At 36.6% G+C, this 24,357-nt stretch overlaps 1 protein-coding gene across 5 annotated transcripts in view; it reads left to right on the forward strand.

Annotated features, from left to right (window-relative positions):
* RICTOR (RPTOR independent companion of MTOR complex 2) overlaps positions 1-24,357 on the forward strand; it is a 128,708-nt gene that overhangs the window by 21,613 nt on the left and 82,738 nt on the right. For all 5 annotated transcript variants that reach the window (XM_045998756.1, XM_045998758.1, XM_045998759.1 and 2 more), the window contains one exon: positions 24,054-24,151. In XM_045998756.1, coding sequence (XP_045854712.1) covers positions 24,054-24,151 — 98 coding nt within the window. The remainder of the gene's footprint in view (positions 1-24,053; positions 24,152-24,357) is intronic.

Consider the following 24,357-nt stretch of genomic DNA (forward strand, 5'->3'; position numbering starts at 1 on the left):
GATGCTGCAGCTGCTGAGTTAAGTAGTTGTGACAGAGATCGAATGGCCTTCAAAGCTTAAAATACTGGCAGTCTCACCCTTTATGGAACAAGTTTGCCAATACCATCCTACTCCCCCTAACCCCTGCTGCCTTAGATATATAAAACATTATTATTTTATTGTTTATATATATATGATAACTTTAGTATTTCAAGCCTTTGTAGATTGTTTTGTTGTTTATTGTTTCTGTTTATAATGTCTTATTTTCCTGTTTCCTTCTGTGTTTGTGATTTTTGCTTGTGCACTTTAAATTTGTTAGGTTACCCAGGCTAAGTGTGGGTACCTGGTTGGGTGAGTGGGTTATTGGGGCTGGTTGATGGTTGAGTTTGCTTTTTCTGCTGCCTGGGAGTATGGTAGACCAGGGGCTACTTTTTTAAAATATTAAAAAATTTTGTTTTTTAATCACGGTAAGTGTATTCTTTATCACCATCATCCCATCCAACTTCCTCTCTGGCAACCATCAGTTTGTTCTCAATAATTAAGAGTCTCTTTCTTGGTTTGTCTCTGTCTCTCTCTTCTCTCTCTCTCATTTGTTTTTTTGTTTTTCTTTATTTTTTCTTAAATTTTACATAAGAGGGGTGCCTGGGTGGCTCAGTCAGTTGGGCATCTGCCTTCAGCTCAGGTCACGGCCCCAGGGTCCTGGGATTGAACCTGCTTCTCTCTCTCCCTCTGCCTGCCACTCCTGCTTGTCTTCTCTCTCTGTCAAATAAATAAATAAAATCTTTTAAATAAGTTCTGCAAATAAGTGAGATCACATACTATTTTTCTTTCTCTTATTTTGCTTAGCGTTATACTTTCTAGCTCTATCCATGTTGCAAATGGCAAAAATTCATTTTTTATGGTTGAATAATATTCCATTATATATACATATATATTCCATTACACACACACACACACACACACCCCACATCTTCTTCCATTCACTTATTGATGGGTACTTGGGCTGCTTCCATAGTTTGGCTATTGTAAATAATGCTGCAATAAACATAGGGGTGTATGTATCCCTTTGAATTAGTGTTTTTGCATTTTCTGAGTAAATACCCAATAGTGTGATTACTGGATCATAGGGTAGTACCATTTTTAATTTTTTTGAGGAACCTCTGTACTGTTTTCCATAGTGGACGCACCAGTTTGCATTCCCACTAACAATGTAAGAGGGTTTCATCTTCACATCCTTTCCACCACTTTTTTTCTTATGTTGCTGATTTTATGCATTTTGACAGGTGTGAGGTGATATCTCATTGTAGTTTTGATTTGCAGTTCCCTAAGTGATTTTGAGCATCTTTTCATGTGTGTGTCTTCAGAGAAATGACTGTTCATGTCTTCTATTTTTATTGGATTATTTGTTTTTTTGGTGTTGAGTTGTATCAGTTCTTTACTTATTTTGGACACTACCTCTTTATTGGATATGCCATTTGCAAATATATTCTCCCATTCAGTAGGTTCTTTTCAGCTGATTGTTTCCTTAACTGGGTAGGAACACTTTTTAAAAAATATTTTATTTATTTTATGTATATACATAAAGAGAGAAAATGGGAGAAGGGAGGGACGAAGGGAGAGAGAGCCTTAAGCAGACTCCATGCTGAATGCTGAGTCCAATGTGGGGTTTGATCTACAACCGCAGGATCATTATCTGAGCTGACCCAAGAGCCAGATGCTTAACCAGTTGCACCACCCAGACACCCCTAAAAACATTTTATTTTGATGTAGTTCCAGTAGTTTATTTTCCTTTTATTTCCCTTGCCTCAGAAGACATACCTACAAAAATATTGCTGTGGCCAATGTCAGGGATGTTACTGCTTGTGCTCTTTTCAAGGAGTTTTATGATTTCAGGTCTCACATTTAGATCTTTAATCCATTTTTACTTTATTTTTGTGTATGGTGAAACAAAGTGGTTCATTTTCGTTCTTCACATGTAGCTCTCTAATCTTCCCAACACATTTGTTGAAGAGACTTATATTCAGCAAGGGGCTACTTTAAATTAAAATTCTCATGTTGGATTTTTTTAGACCATGCAAAGGAGTACATACATCTAAGTTCCAAAGCCTTGTACAGTGGCTTCAAAATCTCAGGGAAGTCTTTATTCGTTTTGTTTTCAGCTTTACCCAGAGGTACTCTTCTTTGCTATCTGTATCTGTCTGATGCATGTGCTTCCAATTCACACTTTTTCCTAGAGGAGTAGTCTTTTCTTAAGGTCTGATTTTGTACAAGATGGATTTCTTTCTTTTTTTTAAGATTTTATTTATTTGAGAGAGAGAGAGCTCGAGCATGCACACTGTGGGGGAGGGGCAGAGAGAGCAGAGTCCCTGCTGACCAGAGAGCCTGACAAGGGGCTCAGTCCCAGGACTTTGGCTCATGACCTGAGCCAAAGGCTTAAATGACTGAGCTACCCAGGCGCCCTGTGCAAGATCGATTTCTTGTCTTGTACTTGTCCAGGGATGAGCCGTAGTCTTTAAGTCCTACATTTAAGCTCTGGAGCAGTGTTTCTCAAACTTTAATATTGTGCTGGAGAGCACCAATATCACCCCAGGTTTGATAATTTTTGAGGGCTCATTATGGCAAAAGATTACAAAGCAAAATCAGCTTAGGGAAAAAGGTACATTTGGTAAAGTTAGGGGAAAACCAGGTGTAAGCGTCTAGTGTTTTTTTCCTGTGGGGTCATTCTTCCCCAGCAACAGATTGTGAGAACAAGTGAAATATTGTACAACAGGGAGTTTGTTAGAATCTCAGTCCCCAGGGTTTTTATTGAGGATTTGTCAAGTAGGTACCTTTCACCTGGCAGGTAACAAAATTCCAGACTCACAGAAGAAAAGCTGGTATTCAGCATAAACCATATTGTTTGTGTAAATAGTTTAGGCCCAGTGAGCCACTCTCATCAGATAGGGTGGTGGAAACCCTCCCCAGATTTGTTTCTAGATTCCAGCCAAGGGCCAACCTTGTAAGTTAAGCAGACCTTTTTTTTTTTTTTTTTTTTTTAATTTAAAGGTCTTACTTATTTATTTGAGATGGAGAGAGAGCATTAGTGATGGGGAGGGGCACAGGGAGAGAGAAGCAGACTCTCGGCTGAGCAGAGAGCCCGATGTGGGGCTTGGTTCTAGGACCCTGGGATCATTACCCTAGCCAACGGCAGATGCTTAACCGACTGAGCCACCCAGGCACCCCTTAACGCATTAAGCAGACCTTTTAAAGGAAAAGCAGTTAGGCCTGCTATTATTAACTTTTTTCTGCCTAAATGTACAAATGAAGCACCTGAAGATTTTGTTTTAATGAAGAATTAGATTCAGTAGGTGTTGGAGGGCCCAACATTTGGCATTTCTAATCACATTCAAGTAGTACCCATGTTGGTAGATTTTGGATGTACTTTGGTAGCCAGGTAGTTGCTCTGAAAGCTTGAAGTTGTCCTTTCTATTAAGTGTTTTTTATTCTAAACGACTGTTTTTATTTTGAATAATGGGAAGATTTTTTTTGTTGATGGTTAAATTCTCTGTGTGGACAACCAGTAGTTATTTATGGAGTGATGTAGTTTATTTCTTACTAAACTATCAAACTTGAATAAAGAGATCTAAATTTATACCTCAGTATTTCCACAATTTTGTGTCACTGGGAACGTGGAAAAAAAGACAGGTTCAGTGACTGTTATAGAAAAGAGTACAAGGTCTAAATGTTGGTAGTATTAATTGTACAGTCCTATAGTCTCTTACCCACAACTTGAAAACCCAAGAACTCTGAAAATGAAAACTATTTTCATGAATAACTTGACCTGAGAAAACCTAACCTGACCTAAATTCATTTGGCAACAAAACCTGACCATCATTTGTATTATCTCAGTGTGTCTACTCAAATCTTTTACCTAAAAAATATTCTTGTGGGGGAATATGCAGTGCTGCCTCAAACCCTTCTGGGTATGGTGCATCTCTCGTAAATACTACATTTTGAAATAAAAATATTTGAATTTCTCACCCTATCTGACCCCGGGTTTTCACATGAAGCATCATGGTCCTTTAGTGGAAATATGGAAAACAAATAAGTCTCAAAAGTATTATCAAAATGCAAAAGAAATATAAAAATAAGGGACACCTGGGTGGCTCAGTGGGTAAAGCCTCTGCCTTCAGCCCAGGTCATGGTCCCAGGGTCCTGGGATGGAGCCCCATATTGGGCTCTCTGCTCAGCAGGGAGCCTGCTTCCTCCTCTCTCTCTCTCTGCCTGCCTCTCTACCTACTTGTGATCTCTCTCTGACTTGTCAAATAAATAAATAAAATCTTAAAAAAAAGAAATATAAAAATATTAGCAATTAGTGGATCATATTCAAACCTCCTGTTCAGGCAAGATGTAACCTAAGAAATGCATTATACTGGTTTCATTTGTAGTAATTCATAGATTTTGAAGGTTAATTCAAAGAGAATTGGTAAATATGCTTTTAGATTTTGATTATTGGTGTTAATGCAATTAAGTGAAATGTGAGGAAGAATAACAAGTAGTAAACTTGTAATTAGAGGATCTGTTTATACTTGTATTACACAACTTAATTGTGCATTACTGTTTTTTTTTTGCCTGATTATGATCATCATTGTCCAATGTTGATAAAAAAGCTTAACTTCTCATTTTTTATTTTGATGCATGGGACTCCAGATTAGCCAGTATGTTTTTGTTTTGATAATTTTAGATGAGTTTTGTCTTATTTGGTGTACAGAAATGATTTTACTTAACCATAAAAACATAAACAATGCTAAATATGGTAATATCTGCAAATCACTAATTTAGAACTTAGTAATATATAAAAACATGATAATATAATGGTAGTGTGGTATAAGAACGCTCAAGAGAATGGCCCAGTTTCATTCTTCTGCATGTGGCTGTCCAATTTTCCCAGCACCATTTATTGAAAAGACTGTCTTTTTTCCATTGGACATTCTTTCCTGATTTGTCAAAGATTAGTTGACCATAGAGTCAGGGGTCCATTTCTGGGGTTTCTGTTCTGTTCCATTGATCTGTGTGCCTGTTTTTGTGCCATTACCATGCTGTCTTGATGATCATAGCTTTGTAATATAGCTTGAAGTTAGGCATTGTGATGCCCGCAGTTTTAGTTTTCTTTTTCAACAATCCTCTGGCAATTTGGGGTCTTTTCTGGTTCCATACAAATTTTAGGATTGTTTGTTCCAGCTCTGTGAAAAATGTCGATGGTATTTTGATAGGGATTGCATTGAAAGTGTAGATTGCTCTGGGCAGCATAGGCATTTTCACAATATTTATTCTTCCAATCCATGAACATGGAATGTTTTTCCATCTTTTCATGTTTTCCTCCATTACTTTTATAAGTGTTCTGTAGTTTCTAGAGTATAGATCTTTTATCTCTTCAGTTAGGTTTAGCCCTAGGTATCTTACGATTTTTGGTGCTCTTTGGTGTCTTTCTTTAAAAACATTGTTTATGTAGAAACACAACTGATTTCTGTGCATTTATTTTGTATCCTGTCATGGTGCTGAATTGCTGTGTGAGTTCTAGTAGTTTGGGGATAGAGTCTTTCGGGTTTTTCACATAAAGTGTCATGTCATCTACTAAGGGAGTTTGACTTCTTCTTTGCCAGTTTGAATGCCTTTTATTTCTTTTCATTGTCTGACTGCTGAGGCTTGGACTTCTAGTACTATGTTGAAAAATAATGGCGAGAGTGGGCATCCGTTTGTGTTCCTGACCTTAAGGGAAAAGCTCTCTTTTTTCCCCCATTGAGAATTTTCTTATGCCGTAAATAAAGATAAACTCAAAATGGATGAAAGACCTCAGTGTGAAACAGGAATCCATCAGAGTTCTGGAGGAGAACATAGGCAGTAACCTCTTCAACATTGGCCACATCAACTTCTTTCAAGTCATGTCTCTAAAGGCTAGGAAACAAAAGCAAAAATGAACTTTTGGGACTTCATCAAGATAAAAAGCATCTGCACAGCAAAGGAAACAGTCAGCAAAGCTAAGAGGCAACCCACAGATGGGGAGAACATACTTGCAAATGACATTATGGATAAAGGGCTGGTGTCCAAGATCTATAAAGAACTCCTCAAACTTAGCACCCAGAAAACAAATAATCCAGTCAAGAAATGGGCAGAAGACACGAACAGGCACTTATCCAAAGAAGACATACAAATGGCTAACAGACACATGAAAAAATGTTCAACATCACTAAGTCATCAGGGAAATACAAATTAAAACCACAATGAGATACCACTTTACACCAGTTAGAATGGCAAAAATTAACATGATAGGAAAGAATAAATGTTGACGAGGATGTGGAGAAAGGGGAACCGTCATATACTGTTGGTGGGAATGCAAGATGGTACACCCACTCTGGAAAACAGTATGGAGGTTCCTCAAAATTTGAACATAAAGCTACCCTAGTACCTAACAGTTGCACTACTAGGTAAGTGAAAAGAAGGGGCACATGTATCCCAATGTTCATAGCAGCAATGTCTGCAATAGCCAAACTGAAAGGAGCCAAGATGTTCTTCAGCAGAAGAATTGATAAAGAAGATGTGGTTCATATATATAGTGGAATATTACTCAGCCATCAGAAAGGATGAATACCAACCATTTGCATCGACAAGGATGGAACTGGAGGGTATTATGCTAAGTGAAATAAGTCAAGCAGAGAAAGATAATTATCATATGGTTTCACTCGTATGTGGAGCATAAGAAATAGCGTGGAGGACCACAGGGGAAGGGAGGGAAAACTGAAAAATGAATGTGAAGAAATCAGAGAGGGAGACAAACCATTCTCATGGACTCTGGGAACCAAACTGAAGGTTACAGAAGGGAGGGGAGTGGGGGAATGGGGAACCCAGTGATGGGTATTAAGGAGGGCATGTGTGGTGATGACCACTGGGTGTTATACACAACTAAAGAATTGTTGAACACTACATCAGAAACTAATGATGTACTATATGTTGGCTAACAACATAATAATGAAAAAAAGTGGTGAGGATGGTAAAGAAAAAAAGAAGAAGAAGTAATGCTTAAGATAGATACACTAAGAAGTCTCAGGGATATTTGGTAACAACCTGGATGTAATTTTCTATTTCAGACAGAGTTAGCATTGTCTCAAAAAGGACATTTTGGGGGCGCCTGGGTGGCTCAGTGGGTTAAAGCCTCTGCCTTCGGCTCAGGTCATGGTCCCGGGGTCCTGGGATCGAGCCCCACATCGAGCTCTCTGCTCAGCGGGGAGCCTGCTTCCTCCTCTCTCTCTCTGACTGCCTCTCTACCTACTTGTGATCTCTGTCTGTCAAATAAATAAATAAAATATTAAAAAAAAAAGGACATTTTGGAAACTTTTTTTTGTTAAGGATGAATGAGATTATTGGACACGATGAATTTGAGGTAGACCAAACACAAGAGCGAGCTATGGTGCTTTATTTGAAGATTAAGTCCAGAATTGAGGTTTTTGAGGCATTGTTCACTTAAAAATTAAAATCGACTTTGTTAGAGTTATGGAGACAATGAGAAGAGAAACCTGAGGGCAACAGGTAGAACTTCAGGTCGTGTTAAAGGATATGATGAAGCAGGAGGAGGAATACAAATCTTTAAGGGGACAGATGCACAAGGAATAGTGAGAAATAGGAAAGAAGACTAAAGCAGTATAATTACAGACACCAAGGGAGAGAAGGTGGATTTGGCTATCATTGACCAGTACTATCATGGAAAAGCCAGGGAGTTTGAAAAGTGAGAAAAACCTCTTGAATTGGACAAGTAGTAAACTTGAGAACAAGTTTATTGGAACAGTGGCCTGGATTGATCAAGTTTAGGAGATGATGAGGTAAGAATTAATTAATTTGAATCTCAGAGAGATTTGGTAAAAGAAAGAAGTAATGTCACTTCAAAAATGGAAAACAGTGGCAGAAACATTTTTTTTTTTTAAAGATTTTATTTATTCATTTGTCGGAAAGCACAAGCAGGGGGAGCAGCAGGGAGACAGAGAAGCAGATTCCCCGGTGAGCAGGGAGCCCAACGAAGGGCTCGATCCCCGGACCCTGAGATCATGACCTGAGCTGAAGTCGAATGCCAAACCAACTGCACCACTCAGGCACCCTGAAGCCTTCTTTTTTTTTTTTTTAAGTTAGATAAAAGAGCTAGTGAAGAGAGATGAATAAGAAATAGTGAATAACTAATGGTAGAAATCTTAGAATGAAATAAATTGTATAACAAGAATACAAATGGGAGATGTTAGATAATAACATTTCTAATCCATGCTAAAGTAAATGTCCTGCTGCCAAAGTGAATTTGTACCCTTTCGCTCCTTTATTAGTTTCAAAGAGGTAAGCCCTTCATTACATTCACAGAAGCCACCTGTCAGACAAGTGATCTGAACTATAAATAGTCATGTTTCATAGAGAAAAATAGAAACATGAAAGTAGCTGTACAAGCAAAATGTACAGCTAACTTCTAAATAATTCTAATAGATTGGGTGTATATCACAATTATCTCAGCCTTTAGACTCAGCTGTTCTATTCTTTCACAGGTTTCATTTATATAGTGAATTGTTTCAGAGGCAAACAGGATTTTTCTCATATAATAAAAGTTTCCTAATTAGGGGACTGTGTAAATCTAATAATTTTCTAGGTATCTTTGTAAGTATAATAGATTAAGACACAGAAATTTTTGCACAGCATCCAGTGATTATAATCTCTATATAAGGAATGCCTGGGTGGCTCAGTCAGTTAAGCATTTGCCTTCAACTCAAGTCATGATCCCAGTACCCTGGAATCAAGTCCTATCTCAGGCTCCCTGCTTACAGGGAATCTGCTTCTCCCTCTCTCTGCCACTCTCCCCTACCTGTGTTCTCTCTCTCTGTGTCAAATAAATATATCTTTAAAAAAAAAATCTTTATATAGTAATTGCTTTTAGTTAATTTTACTGTCTTAGAAAATGCTCCCCCACAGACCTATTGGATATGGACATAAACGTATGTTGGAAAGGGAATTCAGGGTAACAATTATCCAGGCAATGGCTAGGTTGGAGAAAACCATTAGAGACAACATAGAATCTCTAAAGGCGGAAGTGAGAGCCTATCTGGCAGAAGTTAAAATACTATCAGTGAGATCCAATCTAATCTAAATCCTCTTAACAACTAGGGTAACCAAGACAGAAGATAGAATTAGTGATCTAGAAGACAAACTGATAGAAAAGAAGGATCAGGAGGAGGCCTGAAACAGTTTAGAAGCCATGCAAACAGAATTAGGGAAATAAATGATGCCATGAAACATTCCAGTGTCAGAATTATTGGGATCCCTGAGGGGGTGGAGAAAGAAGACTAGAAGATACAGTTGAACAAATTCTGGATGAAAATCTCCCCGGTCTGGGGAATGGAACAGTATTCATGTCCTAGAGACAATAGAACACATCAACGAAATTAGAAGCTGGTTCTTTTTTTTTTTTTTTTTAAAGATTTTATTTATTTATTTGACAGAGAGAGATACACGTAGGCAGAGAGGCAGGCAGAGAGAGTGAGAGGGAAGCAGGCTCCCTGCCGAGCAGAGAGCCCCATGCGGGACTCGATCCCAGGACCCTGAGATCATGACCTGAGCCGAAGGCAGCGGCTTAAACCACTGAGCCACCAAGGCGCCTTTGAAAGAATTAATAAGATCAATAAACGACTGGCCAAACTAATCTAAAAGATAAGAGAGAGGACCCAAATTAATAAAATTATGAATGAAAGGGGACAGTTCGTGACTACCACCAAGGAAATAGAAACAATCATCAGAAATTATTATCAACAGTTATATGCCAATACATTAAGCAACCTAGAAGAAATGGATGCATTCCTGGAAACCTATAAACTTCCAAGACTGAAACAGAAATTGACAACCTGAATGGACCAATATCTAATAAATGAGACTAAAGCAGTGATCAAAAACCTACCAAAAAACAAGAGCCAGGGACCTGATGGATTCCCTGAGGAATTCTACCAAACATTCAAAGTAGAAATAATACCTGTTCTCCCTGAAGCTGTTTCAGAAGAAAACTTCGACTCTTTTTCTAAAGCCAGTATTACCCTGATCCCCAAACCAGGCAAAGACCCCATCTAAAAGGAGAATTTCAGACCAATATCCTTGATGAATATGGATGCCAAGATTCTCAACAAGATTCTAGCTAATAGTATCCAACAGTACATTAAAAAGTTATCCACCATGACCTGGTGGGATTTATCCTTGGAATGCAAGGGTGGTTCAACGTTCGCAAATAAATCAGTGTGATAGAACAAATTAACAAGAGGAGAGAAAAACCACATGGTCCTCTCAATTGATGCAGAAAAAGCATTTGACAAAATACAGCATCCATTCCTGATTAAAACTTTTCAAAGTATCGGGATAGAGGGAACATTACTCAACTTCGTAAAATTTGTCTATGAAAAACCCACAGCGAATATCGTTCTCAATGGTAAAAAGCTGACAGCCTTCCCTTTGAGAAGAGGAACACGACAAGGATGCTCACTCTTGCCACTGTTGTTCAATATACTGCTAGAAGTCCTAGCAACAGTAATCAGAAAAATAAAAAGAAATGAAAGGTATTCAAATTGGCGAAGAAGAAGTCAAACTCTCTCTCTTCGTGAATGATGTGATACTTTATATGGAAAACCCAAAAGACTCCACTCCCAAACTACTAGAACTCATAAAGCAATTCAGTAATGTGGCAGGATACAAAATCAATGCACAGAAATCAGTTGCTTTCTTAAACACTAACAATGAAAATATATAAAGGGAAATTAGAGAATCGATTCCATTTGCTATAGCATCAAGAACCATAAGATAGCTGGGAATAAGCCTAACCAAAGAGGTAAAGGATCTGTACTCGAGGAACTATAGAATACTCATGAAAGAAACTGAAGAAGACACAAAAAGATGGAAAAGCATTCCATGCTCCTGGATTGGAAGAATAAATATTGTTAAAATGTCTATACAGCCCAGAGCAATCTATAATTTTACTGCCATCCCAATCAAAATTCCACCAGTATTTTTCAAAGTGCTAGAACAAATCCTAAAATTTGGAACCAGAAAAGACCCCAAATTGCTAAGGAAATGTTGAAAAAGAAAAACAAAACTGGGGGCATCACGTTGCCTGATTTCAAGCTTTTTTACTCCAAAGCTGTGATCGCAGAGAGCATAGTACGGGCACAGAAACGGATACATAGACCAGTAGAACAGAGTAGAGTCCAGATATGGACCCGCAGCTCTATGCTCAAATAATCTTCAACAAAGCAGGAAAAAATATCGAGTGGAAAAAAGACAGTTTCTTCAATAAAAGGTGCGGGGAAAATTGGATACTACATATAGAAGAAGGAAACAACCATTCTCTTACACCGTCCACAAAGATAAACTCGATATGGATAAGACCTCAGTGTGAAGCAGAAATCTATAAAATCCTAGAGGAGAATATAGGCAATAACCTCCTCAACATCGGCCACAGCAACTTCTTTCAAGACATGTCTCCAAAGGTAAAGGAAACAAAAGCGAAAATGAACTTTTAGGACTTCATCAAGCTCAAAAGCTTCTGCACAGCAAAGGAAACAGTCCAACAAAACAAAGAGGCAACCCACAGAGTGGGAGAAGATATTCACAAATGACACTACAGACAAAGGGCGATATCGAAGATCTTCACTTTCCTCACACTCAACACTCAAAAACCAGATAATCATGTCAAAAAATGGGCAGAAGACATGAGCAGATGCTTCTCCAAAGAAGACATACAAATGGCTAACAGACACATGAAAAAATGTTCATCATCATTAGCCATTGGGGAGATTCAAATCAAAACCACATTGAGATACCACCTTACACCAGTTAGAATGGCCAAGATTAACAAGATAGTATTTAACAAGTTGAAGAGGATGTGGAGAAAGGGGAACCCTCTTACAGTGTTGATAGGAATGTAAGTTGGTGCATCCACTTTGGAAAACAGTGTGGAGGTTTCTTAAGAAATTAAAAATAGAGCTACCCCTTGACCCTGCATTTGCACTACTGGGTATTTACCCCAAAGATACAGATGTAGTGAAAAGAAGGGCCATCTGTACCCCCAATGTTCATAGCAGCAATGGCCACAATAGCCAGACTGTGGAAAGAGCCAAGATGCACTTCAACAGATGAATGGATAAGGAAGATGTGGTTCATATATACAATGGAGTGTTATGCCTCCATCAGAAAGGATGAATATCCAGCTTTTATATCAACATGGACAGCACTGGAGGAGATTATGCTGAGTGAAATAAGTCAAGCAGAGAGAGTCGACTATATGGTCTCACTTACTTATGGAGCATAAGGAATAACATGGAGGACATTAGGAGAAGGGAAGGAAAAGTGAATTGGGGGAAATTGGAAGGGAAGAGGAAGCATGAGAGACTGGAAGCATGAGAGCATGAGAGACTGTGGACTCAGAAACAAACAGGGTTTTGGAGGAGAGGGGGTGGGGGGGATTGGTGAGCCTGGTAGTGGGTATTAAGGAGAGCAGGTATTACATGGAGCACTGGGTATGGTGCATAAACAATGAATCTTGAACATTGAAAAAATAAATTAAAAAAAAAGGAAAATGCTCTAGTTGCAGACAGCATTTTTCATATTGGGTTTCTCCCCCAAAAATGACAGTAAAATAAATGTCATGACGAATAAATCCTTGAATGACCGCCAGTTCCGTAGACTGGTGCGTGTCTTCTGTGTACTGTATATGCTTGAGTACACTTTGTACTTGTGCACGAAGTAAAAGTGCTTTGTGAATTTGGGTAGAGTTCTCTACCACAGTTTTCCCCTTAACTGTAGTATAAGCCCAAGTATTCCACTGATCTCTGATTTCATTATGAGAAAGGAAAAGAGATGAATTCTAGGAAAGCAGTTCATACTTACTCTTTCCTCTCAAGCTGCTCATTTTTTAACTCAAACCTGAATCATCTTTACCAGAAAATCTTTACAAATTCACAGATCATTTACAATGTAAAATAGATAATGTTGGAATGATTAGAAGATTATTACGTAAGGTAAATAGTTAGGCTTTGGTTCTTTTTCCATCTGTTGCAACATGGTTTATAGCACTGCTATGAATATAAATACAGTGCTTCGAAGTGTGAGGAGAGGAGTAGAGAAAGATTATGAAGGTGATTTTTAATGTAGACAATTTGAATTTCTATCTTTTTATTTTCTATTCCTAGGTGCTTTCATTTAAAACATTTTATAAAAATTTGACCAATTTGAGGGGCGCCTGGGTGACTCAGTGGATTAAGCCTCTGCCTTTGGCTCAGGTCATGATCTCAGGATCCTGAGATCGAGCCCAGCATCAGGCTCTCTGCTCGGCAGGGAGCCTGCTTCCTCCTGACTCTGCCTACTTGTGATCTCTCTTTCTCTGTCAAATAAATAAATAAAATCTTTAAAAAAAAAATTTGACCAATTTGAGTGCACAGAGATGGTTACCTTGTTAATTGTATTAAGTAAGTTCTTAGATTCCTTTCCAAAGCAATAGCAAGATCAGTTTGGTTAGGTTTAGGGGGATATTTTTTTTTTTTTTGGTCCTCAGAGTCGTAAAATAAATGCAACATGATCTTTATTTGCTCCTGTTTTACATAATTTGTACTATAGTTCTTGTTATTATAATTAATCATAAGTATTATCTTATAAATTCTTTTATTTTAATAGTCAGAGGTCTGAGGTGGGGACTCCTTTTGTTACAAATGTTATTGTGAAAAGTCAAGTTAAAGTCACAAGTTTCTGTAATGTCTGTAATATACTGAGAGAGAACTGAATGTAATATATGTGTATTGCTCAGTGAATTTTCACAGATTGACACACCTGTGAACCCAGCACCTAGATCAAGAAGCAGAGTTTGATATACTTTAAAGTTTTTATGAATTTTTTCTGAATAGTATGTTCAGTAATTTTTTTTCTAAGTGATTACTGTGTTCATTTTTCTAGTTATAATACTAGATATATTATATATAGATATTATAAAATATAATATTTTCTGAATAGTATGTTCAGTAATTTTTTTTCTAAGTGATTACTGTGTTCATTTTTCTAGTTATAATACATAACATACATACAGTGGTGAACTGAAACAGACTTAGAGTGTGAGGAGATAAATATCAGTCACATGAATAATGTAATTTACAAACTGCTGTGTATACTAAACATATGTTCTCTGCCTTGTGAAAGTCAGTATAATGAGGTAGACTGTAGAGTGATTTTATAATGGGGAATAAGGGTAGATACTAGAATCAGATTGCTTAGGTTCAAATTCTGTTGTCAATTCTGGTATTTATGTGACTTTAGGGAAATAATGTCTCTTACAACTCATTTCTTAAATGAAGATGGTAATAGTAACCTACTTTATATGGTTGGTGTGGACATTAAAAGATTATTATGCAAAAATATTAGTATAATGTAGATTACATGTATTTGTAATTTATTTTGTCTTCCTGGGTGTTGTTTGTTTCATACTGTATCATTTTTATTTGAAAATTATATAGAAGCATACTTCATAAAGTAGCTTCTTATCTCTTCTAGAGTTCAGATCAAATAATCCAAGGGGATGTCAGAATCTAGTTACATAATATTCTGGTAGTCTTTATAGCATGTTTCAAATTTTAGTGTGTTTTGGGGCACCTGAGTGGCTCAGTAAGTTAAGTGTCCCACCCATGGTTTCGCATCAGGTTGTGATCTCAGAGTCTTGAGATTGAGCCCTTGAGTTGGGGCTCCCTGCTCAGCATGAAGACTGAAGATTTTTTTCCCTCTGCCCCTCCCCCCACTCATGCATGGAGTGCTTGTTCTCTCTCTGTGTCTCTTTAAAATAAATAATACCTTAAAAAAATTTTAAGTGTGCATAAGGATCACTGGGGTATCTCCTATAAATGCACATTACAATGGGTCCCTTTCTAGCCATACTTAGCTCTGGAATCAATATTTCTTATAATAACTCATGTATTTCTTAGGAACACAAGTTTGAAACCACTGGGCTATAAGTCTGTTGCGGTATATATATATTTTTTTTTTTTTTTAAAGATTTTATTTTTATTTTTTTGACAGACACATAGGGAACACAAATAGGTGGAGTGGGAAGCCTGATGTGGGACTCGATCCCAGGATCATGACCTGAATTGAAGGCAGACACTTAACGACTGAGCCACCCTGGCACCTCTTTAAGTCTCTCTTGTACGTAGGCCAAATACTCAGTTATTTTGTCCCATCATTTTAACGTATAACACTATGAGGTGTTTTTTGCTGTTACTGTTTTTGGTACATACACTTAGTACTACAAATGGTTAAAAAAAAAAAAAAATCCCTAAATCTATACTTGGCTCTAGGATTCTGTATTAGTAAATAGTATCATATGTCAGGTTAGCCAGTTGAGAAACCTGGATTTATGCTTGATTCCTCCCTCTACCTTTCCTCTAATCCTATACCTTTCTTACTGCCTCTGATTCATTACTGATGGTTTCTTGCATGGAAGATTTTGTAACATCTATTTATACCTGCCTTTGTCCTCCCTACAGTCTGTTTTCCAAAGTTGTCTTTCTAAAACACAGCTGATTATGCCATCTACTTGCATAAGTGTTTTCCCTAGTAATTACCCTTTGCTCAAAGGTACCTGAGTTTCTTAGTATATGTTACAAGGCCATTGTAATGCATCTTCCTTTTCCTTTATTCTTCCTTATCACCTTGTTTCTGGGAATATATAATTTCTTGCTGTTCCTTGAGGAAAATAGCATTTTTTTTCATGTGTCTTTGTTCACATACTGCTCTTTTCTATCTTATGTCTCCCCTTTCAGTCTTTCTTTTGGTGGGTATTTATTGAGAACCCACCATGTGCCTGGTATTGTATCAGAGGCCAGGGTTGCACGTATAAAAAAAGATAGGTTTCCTGTTCTCATTTGTCTTATTGTCTAGTGAAGTCTATCAGGCACCCTTCTTTTTTTTTGTTCCCATAATATTTATTGCCAACCTCTCTGTCATATATTATTAAGTGATTATTTGCTTCTCTTTTCTCATTTAATTTTGATCTCCAGAGCTGAGACCATATCTTATATTTATTAATATTTCTAACCTAGCATTTGGCACGATACATGGCATAGAGTGATCACTGAAGTGTATTTGAATAAAAGTTGGAAATCTAAATCCAGAGCTACTTCCAGGATAAGTCAGAACTGCCCATTATAGAATACGTTTATATTTTTAATATATTTTTAATTATGTAAGTAGTAAAATGGCTGTGTTCAGTCTAGGGGGAAACTTGGGTTCCTAGTATATTATTCCCATTATATAATCTTAATGTTACATTTTTTTTTTCTTTAGGAACTTTGGGAAGAATATTCTGTCATATAAAGGTTAAATTTAAAAGTATTTTGTCATTTATATTAATTTTTTTTAATTAAAAAATTTTTTTTAGAGAATGTAAGCAGGGCAGGGGAAGAGTGGGAGGAAGAGAGAGAGAGAGAGAGGGGGAATCTCAAATAGGCTTCACACAGCACAGAGCCAACTTGGGATTTGATCTCATGACCTGACTTGAGTCAAATGAAGAGTGGGCGCTTAACCAACTAAGCCACCCAGATGCCCCAGTTTTTTAAGGATTTATTCAAAATTATGATTTGAAATAAAGATTACAGAATATATAATTCTAATTATTAAGATTATATATTCATACATCTTTTAAACAATCTTATTTAAATTCAATAATATATACTGTATTATTAGTTTTAGAGGTATGCATACATCTTTTAATAGAAGTTCTGTTCAGGTGAGTCATTTACCTTTTTCCAGCTGACTCTTATGTTTCATGTTCTGTACCTTGATCTTGGCCTGTATCTTACAGTTATAATATATTATGACATGCTTGAAATAAACCAATTAAAAACACGATTTTTGTTCCTACCATTGTAAACCAATCACATTAGTGAACTGGTAGATGTCACTTATTTAATTTATCCAATCAGTTACAAAATGATAGCCTTCGTATATAAATCTTTCCCACTTGAAATCATTCAAAATAAGCACTTCTTTGGAATTATAGAAAGGAAGATGTATTTTTGAATGAACAGAGAAAAGTGTGATGTGAGGTAACTTTGACATCCAAAATTGAAGTGGAGGGAAAGAGATCTGAACCTTTGGGTCATTGGAAAGACAGTCTCAAAATGTTACAGATCAGCAAAAGTCACCTCACCTTTTCCTGCCATCATTATGCAAGTAGGACATGGGAACAAGAACCCAGCAAAACTATTCTCTTCTGTCTCTGGGAAAGAAAAATAGAATGCAGACTTAGTTGTAAGAAAATCTTTTTCTTTTTTCTTTTTCTTTTTTTTTTTTTTTACAATTTACTTATTTATTAGAGAGAGAGTATTTGCACAAGCAGGTGGAGGGGCAGAGGGAGAGAGAATTTCAAGCAGATTCCCCACTGAGCAGGGAGCCCAACATGGGGCTTGATCTCAAGACTCTGAGATCATGAGCTGAAACCAAGAGTCAGATGCTTAACTGACCAAGCCCCCAGGTACCCCATGTTTAAGAAAATTTTATTAACAATAGTTGAAGTTTAACTATACTTAACAATAATATCATTTATAATACAATATGGGATACTTTGCAGAGTGAAAGGAGGTGGTATTAATAATTATAGTGAAACAACAGATGTAAATTTGAAGCCAGGCAGATGAGATAGATACATTGTCATAACTGCTGCAGTAGTAGTATGAAGGATGTGCCATGGGAACATAAAGAGGGGGGCTTGTAGGTTAGGGAAAACCTTTATACATCTGAGCCAGACTTCAAGAATGAGAAGAATTTTTCCCCGAATTGGCTAGACAGAGGGCAGGCCAGGCTAAAGAAACCTAGTGTCTGTCATCTTGCTGACCATGTAGCCCTGCCTCTTACCAAATCATTCCCTCTCAAGAGGTGCTTCATGCCCATCATTCTTCTAAAACAGCCCTATGAAAACTTGCCGTTTTTAGTATGATAAACCTAACATTTAAGAAGATTATAATTAAACTGATTTACTGGCAGTAGTAACAGATTTTCCTTGCACATCTCTACTACGGTATTTATATTTAAAATATGTCAGTGATTAAAAGATGATTACCTGCTATAGAGAGGAAACATGAATATTTTCAGAATGTGAGGAAAGATAATACTTGTTTTGCATTCCATATGATTACACCAGAACAAACGGATGAAAGTTAGAAAGGAACATATTTTGTCATTGGTATAAGAAAAAGTATCCTACCATGCGATCCAAAGGTTGAAACAGGCTCTCCTGCAAGTTCTGAGTTCCTCTGCATTAGAAGTAAAAGGAAGGTCCTTTTCCCAGAGTGCAATCAATGGGATATGTCATTTCCCTACTGAATTATATCTCTTTGATATTAATAATTGTTAGAGAATTTCAGGAAATGTTAGTGAAGCAGTTCTTCCTCAACTTTTTGATCTGTGGATAAGGGTGGGAAGATATATTCCTGGTGTGTTTGCTAGTAGAGGGAGACAGATTTGCTGCTGGCTTTTGCAAAGGTAATACCAACTATATTAATTCCCATATGCTTTTAATCATTTAAGTCTATCTAATAGATAGTATCTAATAGATGATATTAAAGATATCACTAAGTCATATCAGATTTATGTAGTCATATTTAATTTTGTTACATTAAGTTTTAAATGCACCCTACTTTACTAGCTTGTTGCTTTATTAGCATTTTTTTGCCATGTATTCACAAGTAAATCACAGAAAATATTGTTCAACTCTGCTCCCACTTGTAATTCCTCTTTGTAATTTTCAAGAAGGCAGATGAGATGATAACAGTTTCTACTTTAAAAATGAGCAAATCTTGGGGCACCTGGGTGGCTCAGTCAGTTAAGCATCTGCCTTCGGCTCAGGTCATGATCCCAGGGTCCTGGGATCGAGCCCTGCATCAGGGTCCTTGCTAAGCAGGGAACCTGCTTCTCCCTTTCCCTCTGCCTGCTGTTCCACTGCTTGTGCTCTCTGTCAAATAAACAAATAAAATCTTTTTTTAAAAAATGAGTAAACCTTAAAAAAATTTTTTAAATGAGCAAATCTTGGTTATAAAAGCAATGTTCTAAAACATGAAACAAAAATTCATTAAACACATTAATAGGGATGCCTGGGTGGCTCAGTTGGTTAACAGCCTGCCTTTCAGCTCAGTTCACGGGATTGAGTTCCGCATCAGGCTCCTTGCTCATCAGGGAGTCTGCTTCTCCTTCTGCCTGTGGCTCCCCCTGCTCGTGCTCTGTTTCTCTCTCTCTCTCTCCCCCCCTCCCCCTCTAACAAAATCTTGAAAAGAAAAAAATAAACACATTAACGTGGGCATTAAGCATTTGCTTGGACTAAACACATAATTTTCATGATTCATAAAAATTGTATTTATAAAAAATAACTTTTAACTATAGTTGCTACTATTCACTGTGCTAAGCACCTCACATCTTTTAACAGTGCTTTCAGAGTAAGTAATTAGTATTTTCACTATAGATAGGATAAAATGGATGCCCACGAGATTGACTTAGCCAGGGCTGTGTGGTTTTTTTGTAGGTGAATAAACTAGATTTGGATCCAGTTCTTTTTCATTTCATAGTTCTTTATAGTACTCCCAAATAGCTGTATGCCAGTAGTTTTTGGTCATTAATCTACTATGTGTACTTGAACCTAAATTTATTTAAAAATTAATTTTATGTTTTGTATTTATTGACAGATAAAAATACTTCGATGAAGTTTATTGCAGCATGTTACAAAGCAGTAAATATTAAAGACATTTTAAAATAAATGCATGTTTACTCACACAAATGTGGACATACACTATGTACCTGTGTGTATATGTGTGCATGTGTGCCTATATGGAGACTTGAGCTGGAGGGGAATGAGTGTATATGTATGTGTCTGTACATATATAGATCTAGATAAAAGGTTTGTCTACTGTAGTTTTCTCTTGGTGTTTTTCTGCACGTATGTGTATGTATATGCATATGTGTTTATATAATATTAAATTGCTAGATATTTAGAGTTGGCTGTTTATTTCATTACCCTCAGAGAGATTCATCAGGAACACTCAGGACTCACAAGTTACACAATAAGAGGAAAAGAGCCACTGTAATTCTACTAGTTTTTTTGTGTTTTGCTTCCTTGCTTTTGAATGGTTTGCCATCTTAGCCAGCTAGCCGAAATTTTTCTTTTCTAGGCATCTGTGGGTTTCCTAAACATCAAGGCTTCTGGGAATATCCTGATTATCTCATTTGTGCTTTATACTTCTCACATAGCACTGTTATCAGTAGATAGTTTTGGAGATACTAAGTTGGAAACATTAAGTGAGAGTAGGAAGAAATAAAAAGAGGTAAACTTTTTCCTGAACTGGTCTTTTTGCTTCTTCCTATCTTACCAACCCCCCAGTAAAAACCACATTGAGCTCAGTTTCCCTGCTACTTATCCAAGTGTAAGTTCTGACTAGTATAGGAGTTGACAGACTATGGAGCCAAACTATGTGAGCCAAGTCTGCTTTATTGAAATAAAGCCATGTTCATTCATTTATGTATTTTCTACAGTTGCTTTCTTGGTAAAACAGCAGAGTGTAGTAGTTAAAACAGAGACTTTATGTCCTTCTAAGTTTAAAATACTTACTGTCTGGATCTTTACAGAAAAAGTTTGCAGATTCCTGATGTAGCAGGTAAGGAAGAAACCAGGGATTTCTCATTTCTTTTCCAGGAACTTTAACCTGTTATTTCCATGGGAACATTGTAGCACATGAGCATTGCATAGTATTTCATCTAAAATGGCCCTCATATTATTTTGAGTTGGTCTAGGAAGTAGCTTCTGGAAGGAAACAGCTTGTTTTTTCAGCAAATATGTTATGAAGAAACTGAAAGTTGTCCTTAGTTGGGGGTTCCTGGGAATTATGTAAAAGAGAAAGCAGGTGAGGAGGGGAAGGAAGGAGAAAGGCTAGTTCATTTTGATTTAGATTGACAACTGTAACACCTGTATTATTAGTGTTCGGTTCATTTTGTATTATTATTCATGAGGCAAACGTTTGATCCAGTGTTGACTTCTCACCACCTGTCAATTTTCAGATTGTGTGCAGGGAGATTTTTTGTTGCTGTTGTCAGTTTTCTTCTACTTGTGTGTAGGGTCTATTAAAGAAGGATGTCTCTTGCTCACTGATGTATTTCCACTACCTAAAATAGTACTTGCCTGTAATAGATGTTTAAATATTCTTTGTTAAGTGAATGAACTCAGATACGAGATTTTATTTTTGTAGCAAGATTGTGGTTTTTCAAAAATGTCTACAATCAGTTTTTACCTAGATAATAGGCAATAGTTAGAAATCCACAAACCTTTGTGAAGAATAAATATTTCCAGACTCATGATTTTAACTGTTGGTCCTATCAGAACATTACATAATAGTAACTGTATGATCACTTCAGTGAAGCTTTGGTGCCTGAAAACCTAATTATAAGTTGATGTGAACTGGTTAGGTTATATGTTTCCATTAGGTGAATTTCTCAACTGGCTTTAGGGATCTTAACTCTTATTTTGCAATTGCTGTAGGTTCTGAATTACCTTGAAGGCTGTTACAAAATTAATATAAAGTTCTAAAATACAGTTAAACCATTTTGACACCATTGGTTTACTTACAATTTTCTTCTTAAATCTCTTCAGATACCATTTATAATAGTGAAAAGGTATTACTAAATAATAACATTGATTTAACCTTGCATTTCTTTTTGGTGGAATCTGATTCTACCCAGTGATGAGCTGCTTTCATTCCACTTTTAAGATAACCCCAGACTCGCTAATTATAAAGACATATACTGAGCCATTTAAAATTAGATTGAGTTACCTTGGAATTTAAAAAAAAATCCAGAATTTGTGGGAGATGCTGTGAATGATCTCAGTATATAGGAATTTTAAAGTGCTTGGAAATAGCTGGGGTATGTAGTGTGCTTAGTGGTTTGGCACTAACCAATTTGTGGTTGTCATGGCTAACACCCAGTAAAACAGAATGGAGGAAAATAGGCAGATGCAAGCTAAATGTAAAATAGGACAATGCAGTTTCATTTGCTGAGGAAAACAGTAATTCAAAACAAATAGTTCCTTGATTTTGTGTTAACAGATAAAATTCTCAAAGTCATAATGGCTCAGATTAAAATATCAGCCATGTGATGATACTCTTTTTTTCTTCTTTAGCTTGTGCTTTTTTTGTTGTTGTTTAAACAAATGGATGCTGAATATATGAAAAGTAAAATAGCTTGCAGCAACCTGAGGAAATTGACACTCTATTCCAGGGGAGTTGGTGGGCTGCCGACCACAAGGCCATATCTGGCTGTTACCCATTTTTGTAAAGCAAGTAAGCTAAGATTGTTTTTTATGTTTTTGAAGCTTTTTTTTTCTTTCAGTATTTTCAAAGATACTGCTCTACTTTCTTCTCATTTGCCTTGTTTCTCATGAGAAGTCTCCGGTCAACCTTTTCTTTGCCACTCTCCACATAACTTGTCTTTTTTAGTATGGTTCCTTTTAAGGTTTTCTCTGCCAGTGGTTTTGAGTAACGTGATTATGATGTGCTTTGGTCTAGTTTTCTTCATGTTTCTGTACTTGGGATTTGTTGAACTTCCAGGGTTTATTGGCTTATTTTCATCAAATTTGGAAAGTTTTCATCCATTATTTCTTCAAATAATTTTTTTATCCTTCATTTCTTTCCTTTGAGGATTCCAGTTATACATTGTCATTGTGTTAGGCTACTTGAAGTCCTTCAGTTCATTGATGTTCTTTTCATTTATTTCTTTTTTCTCTATTACATTTTGGATGATTTAAAGTGCTTTGTCTTCAAGTTCACAGTTCTTACTTTCTATAAAAGTTATTATGCATTTATTCCCATCTGGTATATTTTCATTTAGACCTACTTTTCATCTCCAGGAATTCAATTGAATGACTTGTATACCTTTCATGCCTTTCCCAAAGTTTTTGCACATATTGGCTTTTAATGTTCTCATCTGCTAATTCTAACATCTGTGTTAGTTCTGGGTCATTTTGGTTGATTAATTTTTCTGCTTTTTATAAGTCTATTTTTCTGCTTCTTTGCATATCTGATAAATTTTGACTGGCTGTTAAACATTGTAATATTTGCCTTGTTACGTGCTTCATATTTTTTTTTATTTCAAATAAATTTTGACCATTGGTCTGAGACACAGTTTAGTTACTTGGGATTACTTTAATTCTTTCAAGTTTTGCTTTGAAGATTTGTTAGGTGGTATAAAAGAAGTGTTTAGTCTTACTCTGACTCTAACCAGTCCACGTGAATTGTACAGATTTTCAGTCTGGCTCTTAGGAGCAGGCACTGCTCCCTGTCCTGTGTGAACAGTGGGTACTTTCCTTTTTACTTCTTTCAAGTAGTTAATTTCCTCTCATGCATGGACTAGTCATTGCTATACAGACTACCAGAAGGGTCCCTTTGCAGATCTTTAGCATTCTCTCTCTTTTCTAATTCTTCTTGGTTTTCTTGGACTCTGAGTTCTGTCTTTAAAACTTGAACTGTTTGCCTGGATTTTTACCTGTCAGCACCAACACCTGGAAACTTTCTTAAGACAGTTAGCTGGGGGCAGTTCTAGGGTACAGTTGTGTGTTTCTTACCTCTCAGGGATCACTGTTCTTTACTGAGGTCCTATGTTTTGAGAACAATGGTTTCATATATTTTGTCCTGTTTTTTGGTTGATTCAAATATATTGGATAGTATTTTTGGCACCTTTTGTATATTGTAGCAAGAAGTAATAGTTGGAATGTTGAAATTTAAGGTTTAGTAGTTAAATAATTCCAGGTGATACACGAGTTGGACCATAGGTATGAGTGGAGCAGAGGTGTGAAGGTCATTCACATGGACTTTAAAGTCACCTAAGTAGATGGATTTGAGATAGAGAATACGATTTTAAACCAAGACCAAAGTTGTGGAGCTTAAATAACTGCATGTTGTATGTGTTTGGTTAGGAAAATACTCTTCTAAACTTATGTTAATTTGTCTTGTCTTTTCTTCTAGAACCTTCTGACAACTTAAGGGAGATTCTCCAAAATGTGGCCAAATTGCAAGGAGTATCAAATATGAGAAAACTAGGCCATCTGAATAACTTTACTAAGGTAAGTAAGTATCTCATCTAAAATTCTTTGTTCCATATTACACTTACCTCAGATACTTCTTAACTATCATTAACAAGAAATTCTTGAGTAGTCACCTAATATATTGGTGCTTTCCTCCACTGCTTCTCATGGATTTTTGTCATGTGTTATTAATTTCAGTGTATTTGAATAATGGAAGTGTGTGTTTGTTGCAGGAAATTTGGTAG

This window comes from Meles meles, chromosome 3, assembly GCF_922984935.1.
Source record: "Meles meles chromosome 3, mMelMel3.1 paternal haplotype, whole genome shotgun sequence".
NCBI lineage: Eukaryota > Metazoa > Chordata > Mammalia > Carnivora > Mustelidae > Meles > Meles meles.